We start from the raw sequence: 18,967 nt of genomic DNA on the forward strand, positions 1-18,967 counted from the left end.
GATTTTTTGACATCACAACTTGTTTTGAAGCCAGTTGAATGATGTGGAAACATTCTCCTCTCCTCCAGCCTCGTGGACTGTGCAGTAGAGGGGTACCAGCTTGAATCTATGAAGAGCATCATCCTGCGGTGTCCTTTACTGACAGAGCTGGAGTTAGTACTCTCTATTTAGTTTTCCCTGCATTGCATATATGGAGATAGAAAGACAAAAAAAGAAACTAAGAAAATATAAACAGTGTTTCTCTTAATTGTTCACAGTTTTTCCCACAACAGCCTGGGTATAGAGGGAGCTGAGTTTCTCTGTTCTGTCCTGCCCTCACTGCCACATCTCACTGCTCTCAGGTGAGAGCTTTTTTCCACATTTGTCACTCTGAATGCCTGTTTTAAAATTCTAGAGTGATAAGCAGCTAATTTGTCTTCTGTAGTATTGGGTCCAAAGAGGCTTGTGTGACTGTGGTTGAAAAGCTTTCCGAGGCCTTGCTGCAGGGTACAGCCATTGAGTGCCTAAAGTAAGTAACACATACACAAACACATTTCATTATTTGTTGGGTGTATTTTCATTTTGGAAAAAAAAAACTGTCACTGCATGACAGGGTTAAATTTTACAGATAGCTAGCACTTTTTTATCTTATGTCCATAAATTATAATGAATTTTTTTCTCTCTCCCAGTCTATCAGGTCATGTGATTAGTGACACAGTAGCTCTGATTATGACCAGAATGTTGCCCCGTCTGAGATCACTCAAGTAAGCATTTTAACATCCAGCAGATTAATATTTTTGTAGAGTAGTTTGAAGTGTTTATTATTTTCACAGATCAGTCACCACTATGTTAAAGATATAAAGTGCATATAATGTTGTACATACTTAAAGGAACAGTGTGTAATGGGGATTTTGGGGCATCTCGCTGTGAGGATTACACATTTCAACCTGCTGAGACTTCTATTGGTTAGATTTCCTTCAGTGTTAATTGTTCAGGAGGTTTTTACTGGGAGCCAAATTATCTGCAGAGGTCTCTTTCTCCCCAAAGCAAACAGACTTGGTGATTCAAACCAGTAAAATACTGAATAAAGCAGTTCCACATAACAAATCAGTGCTTCCCTAACAAGCCCAGTACATGCTAACGTGTGCTCACCTTTTTTTTTCTCTTATAATTTAAGATCCAGGTGTTAAGAAGGTTTTTACTGGGAGTTGAATTATCTGCAGAGGTTTGGTCCTCTCCAAAATGAACTGACCCAGTGATTTAAATGAATAGAAACACTGAATAAAGTAGTTTCATGTTCAAAAAAGTCTGTGTTTTTCCAATGCAGTTTGTTCCGCAAGGGCTGCTAACTACAAAAACGCAAAAATGTAAATGGCCCTATCTAGAACCAGTGTTTGGTTTGTTCATTCAGGGCTACTGTAGAAACATGACAGTGTAACATGGTGAACTCTGTAAACGAGTCCCTATGTAGATATGAATGTCTCATTCTAAGGTAAAGCAAACACAATAATTATTTTTTACAGGTGATAAATCACTGAAGGAAACGTACTTATTGTATTAAATTATATTCCAATTCTGCCAGTATATCCCCCTAAATTCTCCACTCCGGACCTTTATGAGATTGTGTAAAAATGTGTAAATATTAGACAATGTTAACATTTCATTTGTCTTCTCTAGTCTGTCTCATTGTGTGTGGTCAGTGGCGGGAGGGCTGCAGCTCATTCAAAATCTGGGAGAGTGTGACGTTCTGGAGGGCCTTTGGTAAGACATGCACACACATGCATACGCATGAACATCTGTACAATAATGTCTAACTACAGATAAAGTGGCTTCGATCATGTCTTGAAGTTCTAAGAAGGCCCACGTGTCTTGTCCCTTCATGTGTCTGTGTGGATTTGTTTGTTTGTGTTTCCACGTGCACCCCAAGTCTGGACTCCTTGAAACTGAATGAGGAGAGCACGATGTACCTGGCACAGGCACTAAGGAATATCAACTCTATCCGCAGTCTCAAGTAAGAAACATGATCTGTTCTGCTGTAGCCATTTTATCACTTCTGACCTTTCCAAATAATTCTTAAGACTAACAAGTATAATCTGGCCTCTTTATAACTGCTCATTAAGTATCTGTATTTATTTAATATGAAGCTAAGCCTGCCAAGCTATTCCAAGCAGTCTTTCTAGCTACTGCTCCAGTCATACACATGCACTCTACTCAGACATAGCCAGTGCCATTCTAATAATCTGGTCTATTTATGATTCGTTCTCACCGTCACTGCCAAAGCCACTGCTCACATTGCAGCCACTGTTGCTGCTGCTCCTCATACCAGCTTGTCATCAGCTGCACATGAACTTCACATACATGAAGGAGGTCTGATCCCACACACCCCCCGTTGGAAGAAATTACCATTCCCTGTTTGCTCATAGTGCTAAGTTGTAAAGTCTGACTCAGTGATGAGCTGCAAGGTCAGAACTTAGACTGCTGATGTCAATGCTGTTTACACAGTATATAAATACATATCATACTTTCGGAGGCATCCACTTCTAGTCTGGCACCAATAAAACTTTCACAGAGGATCAGATTGCTTAGCTGAACACTAAAAGTGACTCTTTGTTTTTTCATTGTGTGTGTGTGTGTGTGTGTGTGTGTGTGTGTGTGTGCGCCAGGCTGAATAAGATTGCCACAGTGATGGGACCATTAGGAGCAAATGGTTTGCTAGATCTCCTGGCTGCTACGGAGGGACTCAGACAAATGGAGGAGATAGAGTGAGCATGCTGCACATAAGCAGTTGTGGCTGACCTCATGTCCGTCTTCATGGGAGACAGTTGTCATCAGTGTTGTTGGATGTGTTCTTTCTCTTGTTCCAGGTTGGAGGGCTGGAGGATGGCTGATAGAGGAATAGAGCAGCTGACCAGACTGCTTCCTATCTGGAAGGAGCTCAAGAAGATCAGGTAGGCAGGAAGATGGTATTGGCAAAAAAGGGTAGATGAACCCCATGGTAGACACTTAACAGTACTGTCTTTTCTTTTATCAACAGATTATGATTTATGTGTCATGTTTAAAACTTTTGGATACCCATCTTGTCCGTCTGGTGTGTCGCTATGCATATTCTGATAATACTATACCTCTATGCTGGTGACAGTCATGGCTGGAGGCATTATGTTTTTTCAGTTTGTCTGTCTTTCCAGCCATGAATATATATAAACATACAACCCTCTGTCCCGTTCCTTTGAACGCAAAATATGAAAAATGCCTTGAGGGAATTTCCTCAAATTTGGCACAAATGTGGCACTTGGATTCAGGAATGAACTGATTTGGTGAAATTTGGTGGTCAAAGGTCACTGTGACCTCACAAAAAATGTTTTTTAGCCATAATTCAAGAATTTATACAGTAATTATGACAAAATTTCACTGAAATGTCTACTAGCGTAAGATATATAAATATTTTTATATTTATTTTATCCAAAAGGTCAAAGGTCAACTTCACTTAATTAATGTTTTCTGGCCATTATTCACTGCTATAACTCAGGAACAGAAGGGGAGACATCTGGTCAGATACTGAAGTGGTGGCACTAATCTTTGGTGCCAGCCTTGAAACTGTGCTGTTATGTAGATCAGGGGTCTTTAATGTTTGTCAGGCCAAGGACCACTAAGCTGAAAGAGAGGGACCTTTAACTATATATACTGTATAAAATTGTTCCACTGCTGAACATTTGACCGTTTGCTAATTCAGACACTTTGGTGCTGTGAGGAAAAGCTCTGCTCTTTGTCTGCCTCTCGCACCGCGCTGTCATTCTGCTCTGATCGATCGATCAGCTGTGTGATCGGCGATCACATTGGGGATTACACACATTTGTTTTTCCCTGTGTGAGAAAATGCATGTGTGGGGTGCAACATGTGACAAGTGTCAATTACATGAGTGTCACTGTCAGCATGTGAGAATTTGCAGCCCTGACAATACAAGATTGTTCAACTCTGTTACTGTCGCAGTGTTCTGGTGTGAGATTTGCCTTGGTGTTATGAGAGCATGAGACAGAGCCTGAAAGTGTAAGCTGGCCACCCTGGCCTATAGTAACATGTCGGGTGGCCTAAAGTGTTACGTTAAAACATTCCCATTTATGGTGCATAGAATATGAAGCTATTAAAATAATAATTATTGACAGAGTCGTATACATCATGTTTGTCTCTGAGGTAGACAGTATGTCAGAGTCTCAAAAAGTTAAAAATAACAACTATCAATTATGGCTCACAAGAATGTCCATACACTTGGAGTAATAATACAGCTAATCGGCCAATATGTTTCAATAGTATGTAACTGTTAGCACAGGTGCTGCACACTGATTTAGCATTAGCTAACTCATAATTGTACATGGATCATGGATAACAGCTTGCCTGTCATCAGTGTTGTATGCTGTGTACTGTATACAGGCCCTTAGCAACACAGTTCATCTTTGCAGCCATTTCCCCCCAGTGGCCTCTTGTGGTATTGCAACAAAAAAAAAAATCTCATGCAGCCCAAAAGCTTTTTCCTCATTGACCACCATGATAAATGAGATGTTTGTAAATATGTTGACAGGACACCTTGAACTGAGAACAAGGTCAATTATGACTCTTTCTATTATGAAGTTTTGATCCATGGTTATTCTATATTTGTAAAACTTTACCGTAGCTGAGGAAAATGATTTGAAAATCTGTGATGTCATCATAATGTAAAGTCTATGAGCCAAGCAGGAACTTACAGGTGGGGCCAGTATGAAAAACACAATTGCGTATATTCAGTGGGCTGCCCACTGTGGAAGTAAACCCGTAAGCTGGCTTTTTAAACTAAAATAAACTAAACTTTTTTTTTTTTTTTTGGGTGTATGCACAAGGCGAGCTACTCCATTTAATGGAATGAATAGATGCCATGTTGGGATCTGGTATCTAGGCATTATTATACATCTATGACCAATGTATCTTTGCTAATAATATGTTGTATTCATGTTAATGAGTATTTTCATACATATTCTAATACGAAAATAAAAATAGAAATGGGTGGCCTCGCCATGGCAACTCAGAGGACGCCCTAAGGGCCCTGGACCCCCAGTTGAAGTCCCAGAGTGTGGCTCTTCTGTGCTGCTGGGTTTAAGATGTGTGTGAAGCGTCCATGTTTTAGAATTTGTTGCGTCTAACTGTTTTCTGCTGTCTTGGCTACATGTGAGTCTGGACAGACATGGATTTAACTGTAACTACAACTTGACTGTTTTGCAGAGGCATACAACCCTGAGGTGGTAACTGTGGTCTATTGAAATTAAATATATATATAATATTATTTACTTATTTCTCTGTAATGTTAGATCTGTTATTACTCTCACAACTTTATTTTACCGACATATACCTCATCCATGTTATTTTAATCCTGCAGATCGTAATTGTACGGTTCTTGATGACAACAAAGACTTTGTTTAGTTTTCAAAAAGAATGTCTTAGGTCCCGTGAGCACACTTTTCTTTGTGTCCACTGCAAACTATTCATGCAGCAGTCATCTACGAGACAATATAAGTGAAAAAAGATAAAAAAGATAAAAGTCATGTGTTCATTAAACAAAAACAAATAATTGCTATTTACTTTTCTAAACGTTTGAAATGATAAAATAATCTGCTGCTTAGGTGTTTTTAGATGACCTCAAGAGTACAGATATGCTGTACATGAAGATCATAGGCATAACTTTGATCATGCATGTGTGAAGCTACACCCACTTGTAACATATCAGCCCTTTTATTGGACTGTCATCACCTTGTTTATGGGGACCAGCTGTTTCCGTTAGCAGCAGATTATTCTTATTCAAGTGTGGGACTGGCAGCCTCAGAGTGTGGCCATCATCAGGTGTTGCTGTATGTATTTACTGCTGACGTGTTGTTGTGGTGCATGCATATCTTTTATAGTGTGTTTTGGCTGCAAATTGCTTCATGGTTCCTGAAAACGTCACTATATGTGTAGCACCACCTAGTGGTAATATTAAAGAAGACACTTTAGGAGCAGTCTGCCTGTGACGAATTATTGAAAGAATGCTTATTTTACATTTAATGTTGTGTATGTGTGAATGTCTCTGTCTTCCAGTCTATCAAAGAACCTTATCAGCGACCAATCAGGAGACAAGCTACTGGAAGCTTTGAACAGCTGCAGTCACCTAGAAGAGCTCCAGTAAGGACATGATGGCATTTTTTATATGCACCTCATTCCAGTAGATAGTGTTGTGGAAAAACAACGAAACAGCTTGTCAGAAGTGAAAATTCTGTCATGCGTTCATTTTACATTTGCACTGCTTGTGCGGTATGTAGCATTCAAAGAAAACAAAGGGGACTCTGATGAAGACAGTAGTGTTGAAAATCTGTTTGCATTATTAAAAGCGCAAAATCAATTAGTGTGCTCCAGTCCCTATTTTGCTATCCAGGAAATGAGAAACACCTAATTCATCCAAACTCTGTTTTAAGCTATATAACATTTTGGTATAATAAACACTTTTTTTATTACAACATGTAAAGACTATTAGTCCTCAGAGTAGTGTTCTTTGCTGGGGGAAGTTTAGCTTTCCATATAAACGTTTCAGCTATATTTTGTGTTATACATACTGAACAAAAATTTAAATGCAAAACTCTTTTTTTTTTTTTTTTTTTTTGCTCCCATTTTTCACAGGTTTAAGTTATAAATCTAAGGTTTTTTTTTTGATGCACTCAGTTAGGTATATTTCTCTAAAATTTTGGTCACAAGTTTGCAACAAGCTGTTGCCTGTGAGCTAAATGTTCATTCACTACCATAAGACGTCTCCATTAATTTAGCAGTACATACTCTCACAACCACAGACCACATGTAGCCACAGCAGCTTGGGACCTCCATATGTAAGGCCGGTCGGATGTACTGCGAAATTAACAGAAACGACATTGGAGACGACTATGGTAGTGAAATGAACATCGAGTTCACAGGCAGCAGCTCTGATGGACATTCTTACAGTCAGGCACGTATGCCCCCTCAAAAGTTTTTGAGGGTGATTAAATGGTACACTTTAGAGTGGCCTTTAACTGTACCTATCCTAATACACACCTGTGTAGTAATGATGCTGTTTCTTGATATCCATGATTTTAGTAGTGAAACCGCTGTTTTTAAAAGAACTTTTCTGAGCTCCAGTGATTTTACTCCCTCCTTTTCTGTTCAAGACGTTGTGAATACTTTTAAGCACTTCAAAATGAACACAAGCCCTGGCCCTGACAATATTGGCAGCCGTTTGCTGATCCACTGTGCCGACCAACTGGGCCGCCCTAAATCCCTGAATGATTACAGACCAGTTGCCCTGACCTCACTAATAATGAAATCACTGGAAAAACTCATAAAAAAAAGGAACTTTAGGGCAAAATTGAACATCTTCTGGACCCTCTGCAATTTGCATATCGCACCCACAGGGGGGTGCAGGATGCCACCATCACTCTTCTTAACCTCATACCCAAGCATTTAGAGGGCAGCAAAAACCATGCCAGACTTTGGTTTGTAGACTTTTCCTCAGCGTTCAATACGATTCAGCCCCACCTGCTGGTGGAAAAGCTCACCGAACATTTCAGGTTGGACTGTAACATTGTGGGTTGGATCTTGGACTTTCTCACTGACAGGTCTCAGAGGGTTAGAATAAATGAGCACATATCAACACTATCAAAAACATCAACTGGATCCCCACAAGGCTGTGTTCTCTCTCCTCTCCTTTATATCATGTACACAAACAACTGCCGTAGTAAATTTGACAACCATCATAATGGTAAATTTGCAGATGACACAGTTATTGTGAGCCTGTTAAAGGACACTGAAATGTCCCATGGTCCCATTTTAAATGAGTTTTGTGTTAAATGAGTGGTGCACTGAAGCCTTTTTGGAACTGAATGTCACAAAAAAAGGACGTGCATTGATTTTAGACGCAACCACCGTGCCCCTGTAAACGCCACTGTAAATGGAGAAATTGTGGAGATTGTCGATTCGTACAAGTACCTGGGCATCATAATTGACGATAAACTGACTTTTGAGAAAAACACCGACATGCTGATCAAGAAAAGCCAGCAGGGTCTGTTTTGTCTAAGGAAGTTGGCAAAGTTCCAGGTCGGCAAATCCCTGATAACAGTGTTTTATAGATCCTTAATTGAGTCTGTTGTCACCTTTTTTTTATTTGCTGGTTTGCATCACTCAGTCTGAAACAGAAAAACTCATTAACCAAGATAACAAAAGTCAGCAGTAAAATCACTGGCACTCAGCAAAAAAACCCTTTCAGAACTGTACAATAACCAGCTATCAAAGGAGGCGAAATCCATCATGTCTGACAGCACTCACCCCATGCATTCAGAATTTAAGTTCCTGCCCTCTGGTTCCCGCCTCAGACAACCATTAGCCAAAACTAACAGATACAAATTCTCCTTCATACCCTCTGCCATCTCACTGCTTAACTCTGTACAGTACAGGTAGCATCATCATTAGTTCACATTTTATACAAGTATGCGTTTTTATTTATTTAGTTACGACTGATTTTATGTGACTGTTGCCTTGTGTATGTCAACCTTGTTGTTGTTATTGTTTGTTGTTGTTGTTTTTATTGCTACTGCGGCAGAATCAATTGCCCCTAAGGGACAAATAAAGGTCTTGAATCTTGAATCTTGATATGTCACACCTGTCAGATAGATGGATTATTGTGGAAAAGGAGAAGGGATCACTAACATGAATTTTTACAAATTTACAACCAAAATTTGAGATAAATATTTATTTTGAATGCACCTCTGAAAAATGGGAGCAAAACCAAAAGTGTTGCGTTTAATTGCATTTTTTCAGTGTATTGTTGTATTGTGTGTATTTTTGTTAAAGAGAAGAACATAAATGTTTGCATATTTATATAAGAACAGAATATAAACATTACTTTGTGCTTTCTTACAGTCTGTGTAGTAACAGCCTTGGTGATCTCACTGCTGCCAGGATGGCCCTTGTTCTGCCATCTCTGACACACATCACTGTCTTGGAGTAAGTCACAGACAATCAAATTTCTTACTGACATTTATTACAGTTGTCACACTTGTCCTGCAGTTTATGTATTTTATGCACTTGTGTCTCCTCTAGTCTTTCAGACAACAGTGTTGGACATGAGGGGTCAGTGAATCTGTCCAAAGCAATGATGCACATGAAGAACCTCACCAAGATTCAGTAAGACTCTTAAGCTCCTCCTGCTGTTTAAGGAATCACAGCCCGGGTGGATGATGGCTGATTATTAACTTAACATGTTTCTGTTTCTTTTGTGGTCTGTCAGTCTGACCTCTGTTGGGACTTCAGAGCTGTGTGCTGTAGCTGCCAGCCTGGCCTGCTGTCCCCTCATACAGGATGTGGGGTAAGATTTAAATGATCATATCATACATTGTCAGGGCATTATGATTAAGACAGTTTTACAGGCATCACTTAGGTACCTCCTTAAATGCTCACAGAACAACATGAGTGGGCTATGTGCAGTTTACTGGCATCAAATAACATGCATATACATTTGCACTAATGATCACTAGCAAACTGTGTTAACAGTGTTGATCTCTTCGGGGGCAGTGACACCGTGGGGTGCAAAATAAAGAAGGCTGTTGTTTTTGCAACAACGGTTTCATACACTGATTCTCTGGTAAAGCTTTGTTTTTAGATCCAGAAAGGTAGCTCGCTGTTGTTACTGCATATAATTACAAAAAAAGGACGGCCATACCCGACTCAGTTACGTCAGCGGAATCAGATTTGGCTGTTCAATGAAAATATTCAACTGTTGGTTCTTTTTTTTTCCTTGTAGAGTTTGAGAGTTTGAACAGGGTTCAGCGAGACGTTCAGTGTGACAGTGACATTCATGTAATATAGTAAATAAGTCAAGTTAGCCATCCGAGCTAATGCATGCCGACTATGCTAATGACGGATCAGAAATGTGCAGCAACATTTTTTGCCCACACGGTAAATCAAACAAAGCCAGAGACTAGGGGTGGGAATCTCTAGGTACCTCATGATTTGATTCAATTCTGATTCCGAGGACAACGATCTCGATTTTAAAAGGATTCTTGATTCTAAAATGAGCCAATAATAAAATTTACTCTAGATATTGAAAAACATTATTGTAATAAAGCTGGGAATACATATCCAGTGCATACAAACTATATTACTTACTGTGGTTGAAATGATGACGCTCCATCATTCTCCGGTCCATCCTCCTCATCCACAAATCTCAACGGGACTCTCCTGAATCAATCAATTCAATCAATTTTATTTATAAAGCCCAATATCACAAATCACAATTTGCCTCACAGGGCTTTACAGCATAAGACATCTCTCTGTCCTTTGGACCCTCGCAACAGATAAGGAAAAACTCCCCTGTCCCTCATCGACCTCCTCGACATTTCACCTCCAGTATTTACAGAACTATAACTAACTATAACTATCTATGAGCTATAAAAACACAAACTATTGCAAAAAGACGAACAATGGCAAAACTATGACCTATAGTGAAAACACGACAAAAACACAGCAAAAAACCCTCAAAAGCTCTCAAAAAAACACAAATACTATTATTTACAACACTAAATATTATTTACAAAGAAAACGCCGCTAAAACACTCCTTGTCAGCTGTCACTCCTGCTGTGTTGCTTCCATCTCATTCAGCCCCTGTCTACACGTATACAGATGTTTTTGAAAACGGGTATTTTCTCTGTTTTAAAAAATAATTGTCCACACGCTCTTCATTTTACAAAATATCTAGATTCCACAATAGAACACAAAAACAACTCTACATGTTTGCATGCATGCAGTGTTCACACAGACAGCTTTGCTGCTGCGGCGCCACAAAATCTTGGCTTCTGTAACCTTAAGCTGAGTTTGTGTCTAGCCAAAGGTCTAAATGTAGAGGAAACTATGCGTTTACAAAAATATCTGTATGCATACAGACAGGGCCTCAGACTCGCCCAGCTTCCTGTACAAGGGAGCAGTGTGAAAGCAAGGAGCACTGACTCTGATGCTACATTTCGGGACCGAAACACACCCAGAAGTAAACTGCACACTGACATACAACAACACCAATAAAACAAGCAAATAAAAAAAACCCATCACAACAGCAACAAAAAATAAATAAACAACTACTCAACTTGAAGAATCTCAGTCGTCTGAGGGGTCTCCCACAGATGAAACAGCTCTGTAACCATGCGACTGCATTTCTCTTCACTCTCTGTTGTGACAGCTCAAAAGCAGCTTTAACCCTATGGGCCCGAACGACACAAATTCACACTTGTTCTTCTCTATAGTTTTTCTCCGCGACCGTGCGTCATAGCGAGAAGCCACGCACATCACGCGAAACAGCGGAATTGTAGCTTTCCGACAAGACCAAGTCGGTAGTCGGTAGTCCAATGTTTTCACAGCGAAAAAAAAATCTAATAAAAATTATGTATAACAGAGCTTTCATACAGCTTTGCACACACATTACTCTTGGATGGATTACTCGCGACAGAAATGCCACGCATATCACATGGAAGCTCAGTACCAGAGCTTTCCACTGATACCACACTCATCATTGTGCTGTCATCCCATCACGCTATAAATCCAGATCAGTTGTCTACAAAATAAAAACCTGATGAATTTCTTTACAATCCATTATACAGATCTTGTTATCAGTCACTTCATATAGTGAGGAATATTGTATCTTACCACGTCTTAGGCTTGCGTGTGTTTCTCCCTGTCTATCCACATTTGTAGTCCAGCTTTCAAGATGCAAATATCTCCATATTGTCCAGTTGACACTCCATCAAACTTGTTATTAAAATTATGCATGCTGACAGGGCCATAGTCAACATATACATTGAGGGGGACATGTGCCCCCAAGTGCCCAAAATGCCCCCCAATATATAACTGAAACTGAAAAACAACAACAAACTTTGTTTACTGCAAACAAAGTGGCAAATATTATCTTGGAGGACATCATTGCACTTGGTTGACTATTGTTCTATGATCTTAGATGTAAATATTGCATGTTTCCTTCAGATAAAACACATTTTTGACTTGTGAATGACTCAATGGAATTTCTTGCAATAATGAAAAAATACTGGCAATCATGTCCGCCTGGAACAAGCCACATGTTTTGGACAACTGTGAAGTGACAGAATGTCCCAGCATCATGGTTCTTATATTGCCAGATTCCAGAGAGTCTCCCCTCTTCATATATGGCAGAATATGTCTTCTTCCAACTTGCTATGGTGAGATACATGTAAAAATGTAAGAATTTAGGCACAGGGATTTGTTTTTTTCATTGATATAAAAATTAATATAAAATACAGGCATATAGAAGGACATGAAATGATGGCAAATCTGGTTAGCCCACATTGTCCTGAAAAAAAAACAAGATATAGCATGTGTATGTAGCCTTTATAATGACTGTGATATGAGCTTAAAAGTAAAGGCAGTAAAAATACCCCAAAAACGCCTAGGGCCCATAGGGCTAAGCCACATATACATGTTACACATAAACATGATTGATTCTGACTCCAAATGTGAGGTTTGTCAGCCCTGATCTGAATGTTAAATGGACTGGTTTTTTTTAAAGACCCTAAAACTGCATCTCTCTCTCTCTGTCTCTAGTCTGGGATGGAATAATTGTGGAGATAAAGTGGCTGTGGAGCTGGCCAAAGTTATGCCTGTCTGTCAGAAGCTGACCAGAATAGAGTGAGTCTGTGAACACACACGCACGCACGCACGTGCGCACACACACACACACACACACACACACACACACACACACACACACACATCTTTTTAGTTTTCCTGCAGTCTCACAGATAGCTTTACCATTTCTGTATTACTTTATCTATCTTTCATTTGAGTTTGTTTGGTAATCAAGTTTTTTTGTCTTTACTGCAATTCAGTTTAAATTCAGTACCTCCTTTAGCTAACTGACTTGTCAACCACATGCTCAATGGAATAAAAATGAGTATGTCTGTGTGTGTTTATTTCTCTTAGTCTGGAGTCAAACGCTGTGAGTGTTTCTGGAGCGGAGGCCCTGTGTAGAGCCTTACAGTTGTGTCCTGCCGTACAGCTCATCAGGTAAACTTATAGTCTCAGGCAAAGTTTGGCTCATACAGGCACCTGTAGATATTGGCTGCGTTTCCTAGTTAAGAGCGATCTTAAGACAGTTAAGAACGTCCTAGCTAAGAAGGGTCACTAAGATAAGAGTGTTTCCCAGATGCCTTCTTAATGCCCTTCTTAGGATTGCTCTCACGATTGCTCTTTTAGACGCTCTTTTAGACGCTCTTAACAGGAGCTGGCCACTACCGCGATCAATCAATGTCAGGCACATCGATCACCCACTTCATCAGCGCATAAGTCACACACAGCGCTGCTACCTACCGCACTAATTCCCTGCTGCTCGTGTGTATGTGTGTTCTAATAATTCTAATGAAAAACTAAGACGATAAATATTTGTTATTGACCTATTTTCATGACAAAAACAAGACTACAACTAAATAAGAATCATAAGGAAATGTATTATATTTAAACAAAAAAACACAGACGCCTTGCTGAGGTCGGTGCTGTCTCCCACCACCTCCAGGAAGCTCCCCACTGCGTAAAAATGCAGCGCAGCCAGGCACTGCACCTCCGGGCTGAGGGTGAAATTGCACCGGGTTTTCTAGTTTCTAGTTTTTCTAGTTTCTAGTTTTTTGTGTGCAGACACTAGTTGATGAGGCGTTGTATTTCAGCACGGGGCAGCCGGTACTTCATTTGGACAGCCCGGTCTGACAGCACGTCGAGTGGGCTGAAGTGCTGACGCACAAATGCATTTACATACGGTTTGGCTTCGCACACGACGATGCTGTTGGTTAGCAGGGAGAATATGCTGTAAAGCAGCCATGGTATCTCACACATGTGTGATGTGGCAACGCCTTTATATAGAGTAGCTGGTGGAGCATCCCTTGATGAGGTTCCAGCTGAGCTCAATTACACTTGTCAGTTGCCTGATAACTGTGAAATGTCGCAGGTTTGGAGGGTGGATGTGTTTCTGTCAGATGTGGGATATGTGCAGACAAATTATGATAAATGATTGTCATGATGATTCATTTTATTTGTGTGCCTGATGTGCACAGCACATACAGGAACACACTTGTTATTGCTCATACTTATTTTTCGTCTTATTATTATTTTTCTGCCGCCAGATTTCAGTGCGTAACTTGTGCCACAGCTTTGAGCGCACATAGGGTCTTAATAAAACATATAGATTCAAGATTCAAAGTTTTTATTGTCATACATACAGTAAGGACACGTTTTTCCCTGCAGAATGAAATTTGTTCTTTTCTGTCACCAATTAATGCTAAACAATATAAATCTGAAGTATAAAATAGATCAAAATATATACTGTGCGCACTGTCTTAACATCTCCTTGCTTAGTGTAATATTAATGTGCCTGCTGCAGCTGGATCTGTGAGCGTTTGGTCGCTAAGAAGGCTGTTAAGAGTGGGTCAGCTCGATCTTACAACTCCTTCTTAGTGAAAGATCTTCTTAAGCTAAAAGCGATCTGGGAAACGTGTTTTTCTTTCACAGGAGGCTTAAGAGTGTTCTTAAGAAGCTCTTAGCGCTAAGAGCGATCTGGGAAACACGGCCATTGTTTGTAACCTTCACTATATGCCGAGAGCACATTCTGCTCTTTGCTTGTTTTCACTACAGCTTATGATGTCTTGTTACTGCCCATTACATGTTTAAAATCAGCTTTATGTATTATATACTTAAACACTGAGGATATTAAATGTTACACTGCTTGGTTTTTCAGACTGTGGAGGAACAGTGTCCCGTCCAGTGAAGCCCAGAGGCTCAGTCTGAGGGACAGGAGGCTAAATTTCTCACCCACCTAACATGATGTGTATCGTTGGACGGTGGCGGCGGCAGGAAGAAGAAACATTCCACTTCATCAAAACATGCAGAGGTGAATCACTGCAACCGCTTCAGCCATACAGAAGTTAAAATACGTTCTCCCTGCAGTATGACCATCAGAAAAGCATGAAGAGTGATGTTATAAAATCTCAGTGTAACATTTTACGTTTAAAAATCCTTAATCTTTTGTGTGTCCGATGACTGCAGCAATTGGTGTCTGTAATGGTGTGACTACTATGTGGTCTACTATTTTCTTTTTACTGTATGAAAGAGTTCTCATCCCCAAAATATATTGGTGTTTATAATGTTAAAAGCCTCACTGGGGAATGATGTGAATAAGTACAGTTGTACTGCTGAATGTTTCTAAGGTATTATTTTTGAGAAAAGCATCTATTTTTGAGACTATTTAAATGTATGAGTGCACTTATTGGCCTCTAGTTTCACAGTAGTAAACAGGTGTAATCAGCTGCCAGTGTGGCAATGGTTACGTTTACATGCACACTAATATTCCACTATTATTCTGAATACGACAATATGTCGAATTTGATACGGGTGTAACATGTAAACTGCATGTAAACAGGAATATTGGTAGAATATTAATTTTTATTAGCCATGTAAACAGCTTAGTAGGGATGTTGTCTTTGGAATTTGGGTAAAAGCTGGAATATTTTGCATATGTAAACGTAGTCATTGACACAATGTCCCTTTGTCAATGGTTCACTGTCAGTGTGGTGATGTCCTGTTGTTGGTATCTTATGAATATAACCTGAGCTTTAACCAGTGCACCACCATGTGTGACAGGTTACTGGCAGACACGTCTCTGTTTCAGAGCCTTTGGGCAGGACACACAGGCAGACATCTTTATACTACATTGATATCATATGAGAAAAATGTTGTAAACTCACCATACAGCAGAATGTGTTGCTGTATGATAAGTCAAATTAAATTGCAGTGGGATACGTACAGGATGGACAGTAGAGACAACAGCGAATTAAAATAAGCATCAAGAATAATCTTACAGCAACTCATTCAATCACAAAAATAAAATTTTGAGTCAGTAACTTTACAGCAGAAATAAACATGTTTACAGCCTGTTACAAAACAAACATACAAAAAAAAACAGTTTTGTTCTCTATGGTTAATTTTCCCTCTTAAACACCCTGTACAGGGGTGAATTTTTAATTAACTCAGCCGTTTACATTTTAATGCCTAAAGTTATGCATAATAATGTGCCAGGGCTGACGTCAAAACCCAGAAGTTTAGCATCGCGCTGGTTCCTGGAAGAGAAAGTGAATGTGATTTTTGCATTGCGTTTTGGATTATGTCAGAAAATAAGCTCTGTGGCTAACACAAGTTTATGATACTTACAGGTTTTGTTCAGTGAGATTCACATATGAACACCTTTCATTCCGCATTTGAAGCTTAAATGCGATCGCCAGAAGTAAAAAGCTAACGTTAGGCTTTAACGAACTACATGACTACTCCACGGTCGCATGACTCTTGATGTCACCGCCACTAAGCTTTCAACTGATTTTGGCTGCTTTACTTTAAAAACATTGTATAATAGTGTTTAAGCTAAATAAGAAGCTGTAATGGTGGACTGCCAGCACTCTCGCCTGTTCGGAGATGATGACGTTTAATGTCCCCAACAGGGTTTGTAGTCGTATTGAGCAACTTGTTAGCAACCGCCTTTTTTACAATACGTAAAAGCTTCAAAATTCACAAGTAGGGTATTTACTGACGTGTTTTATGTCGTAGAACAAAACCTGAAACTTGCTTAAGCTTTTGTTAATCACAGACCTTATTTGAGGCATTTTACCAAAATCCCATTCAAAAAACGTATTGACTTTTAGACAAGAGAAGTGCTAAAAGCGCTAACGGCACACTGGCACACTCTATTAAGGGTGGCTGCTGTCTGCCGATAGTGTCCTTGAATTCTAAATCAGATCTGCCCATGACTCCTCCATATCAGCTTCTTGCTTAAATATGGTCTTTTCAGGCTCCAACATGTCAAGGTGGTGAGGGCTGTAATGCCAAACTGACAAACCAGTCAACAAACCAATTGGTGATGTCTCAGAAGCTATGTCCAATATATTTACAGTATGCGTTTATTGTTTATTTGTTTGCACATGGAAATGGATTTGATTACATAAGCTTTTGGTTACCTCAAAATACAAATTTGAGGTTGTATGACCCGTTGTTTTATTTTCCAACAATGAACTGTGTGTTTTCAGCTGTTGTGTTGAACTGAAATTATACAGATGTCAAAGTGATGTAAAACTGTGACAGGGTATGATCTCACTGTCTGAGATAGCTGATGGAGGGACAACCCACAAAATTTATTAATTTGGATCAGCCCCACCTTTTCAGTCTCATTACTGTCAGACTTCACACCATCCAACACTGCCATGAACCTAGAGGCCATGACGTAAAGAATTCCTTGGTTTTTCATTTGATAAAATTGTATAATAATTTATAATCATATGTATGCAGACTCTGATACACTGAGGCACTTTGCACTGTAATGTGTTTACAATAATTAGAGGCCACATTAGTAAAAACACAATAACTCATGAACTCACAGTAAAGGAAGAGCTGAAAGGGAGGACCCCTCCCCCCTGTTCTCTGCTCTTATGGTCATTTTAGGTTGTGGTCACTATCCAGTTTGCGTATTTATTTCCGATGTTATCATGGGAAGTTATTTATTTATGCAATTCAAACTTTTATGTTCATATGAGATGATAATTAGATTGAACAAGAGGTGTGAAACACCACACGCTAAGAGTAACAGATGAGAGTCTCATCTCATCTCTAATTATTTTTTTCTGCTGGAATATGTTATGATGATGCTCTTACACTGAGATGAATGCACCTTATTTACTTCCCCTTTCCTCTATGTATTATTGTCTAGCTCAGATCATTCAGTTCCATTATGATCTTGAGAAAAACACAACATGAGCACAGACAGGAATGACGTGTGGTACTGTAGCTCATCTGTTATAAATGGATTTATTTTATATTTTGTGTTAAGATTTTACTTCTCACATGACAAATTGCCTCTGTCCTTGACATTAATTCATTCTGACTTGCACTGAAATGTCAGCTGACATTAAACAAACATACAAAAAAAACAGCTTTGGCCATTATTTACACTTTACAATTGTTCTTCCTTTTTCTTTCTTTCTTTCTTTCTTTTTCTTTATTTCTCTCTACTTGCTTTCTTCCTACTTTTTTGTTTTTATAGATACATATTGTGTTTACCTAACTAAGAGTTAACTATCAACTGATACACATTTTGCTGTTCATTTTCTCCTTTGTTTTGTTTTTTCTTACCTCAGATGACGTGTCAATATGACCTAGTTTCTGGAGTACATAAGTCAGTTTCTCCAGCTGAGCAGCTGAGCAGCTGAAATGACAGCTGTCCTTGTCAGTCATGTTCTTTGGCCAAACACATTCACAGGACTCCCATTCCTTTATTTACAGTAAGTTAATCTGGCACTCCTTGGTGGTTGGGACAGGTGGTGCAAATGTGGTGCCATTTCTGCCCCTCTGCTGTATTAAAGGGATAGTGCACCCAAAAATGAAAAGGGAGGCTCAGGTGAAGTTATAGAGTCCTGTGTACACCGTGCTCACGTGTCGAGACCATGAGACATGGCGCACACATGTGAGCACGGTGTACAGAGAGGCAGTTAGAGCTGCAGGCTACAATGAGGCTAAAAACAGAGTTCAAATGATGATTTTGGATGACACTCAGCTGTATTTTTCAGTAAAACCAGATGATTTTAGCAACCTTAACACTCTTCACAGCTGTTTAGCTGCGATAAAGGACTGGATGTCTGTCAACTTTCTTCAACTAAATTCTGACAAAACTGAGCTTCTCATTTTTTGGCCCTGAAAATACTGCTAAAGGGATCATTCAGCATATTGGCCCACTTGCCCCCTATGTCAAAACTAACGCCAGGAATCTTGGTGTTATATTTGACCCTAAATTGAAATTTGAACAACGTGTCAATAAAATGGTTCGATCATGCTTTTTTCAGCTAAGGAACATTGCAAAAATCCAACCATTAT

General features: G+C 39.4%; 1 protein-coding gene across 2 annotated transcripts in view; it reads left to right on the forward strand.

The window, feature by feature from the left end:
- nlrc5 (NLR family, CARD domain containing 5) overlaps positions 1-18,009 on the forward strand; it is a 58,064-nt gene extending 40,055 nt beyond the window's left edge. The window contains exons 40-54 of one of the 2 annotated variants that reach the window (XM_049573244.1): positions 69-152; positions 258-341; positions 425-508; positions 669-743; positions 1,657-1,740; positions 1,907-1,990; positions 2,643-2,741; positions 2,844-2,927; positions 6,076-6,159; positions 8,917-9,000; positions 9,097-9,180; positions 9,284-9,361; positions 12,617-12,700; positions 12,995-13,078; positions 14,796-18,009. In XM_049573244.1, the coding sequence (XP_049429201.1) occupies positions 69-152; positions 258-341; positions 425-508; positions 669-743; positions 1,657-1,740; positions 1,907-1,990; positions 2,643-2,741; positions 2,844-2,927; positions 6,076-6,159; positions 8,917-9,000; positions 9,097-9,180; positions 9,284-9,361; positions 12,617-12,700; positions 12,995-13,078; positions 14,796-14,877 (1,258 nt within the window). In that variant the 3' untranslated portion in view covers positions 14,878-18,009. Of the gene's footprint in view, positions 1-68; positions 153-235; positions 342-424; positions 509-668; positions 744-1,656; positions 1,741-1,906; positions 1,991-2,642; positions 2,742-2,843; positions 2,928-6,075; positions 6,160-8,916; positions 9,001-9,096; positions 9,181-9,283; positions 9,362-12,616; positions 12,701-12,994; positions 13,079-14,795 lie in introns of those variants that run through there. The other variant, XM_049573245.1, reaches the window with a different exon arrangement.
- Positions 18,010-18,967: the final 958 nt, after the last annotated feature.

Source organism: Epinephelus fuscoguttatus, linkage group LG4, assembly GCF_011397635.1.
Source record: "Epinephelus fuscoguttatus linkage group LG4, E.fuscoguttatus.final_Chr_v1".
In the NCBI taxonomy this organism is placed as follows: Eukaryota; Metazoa; Chordata; class Actinopteri; order Perciformes; family Serranidae; genus Epinephelus; species Epinephelus fuscoguttatus.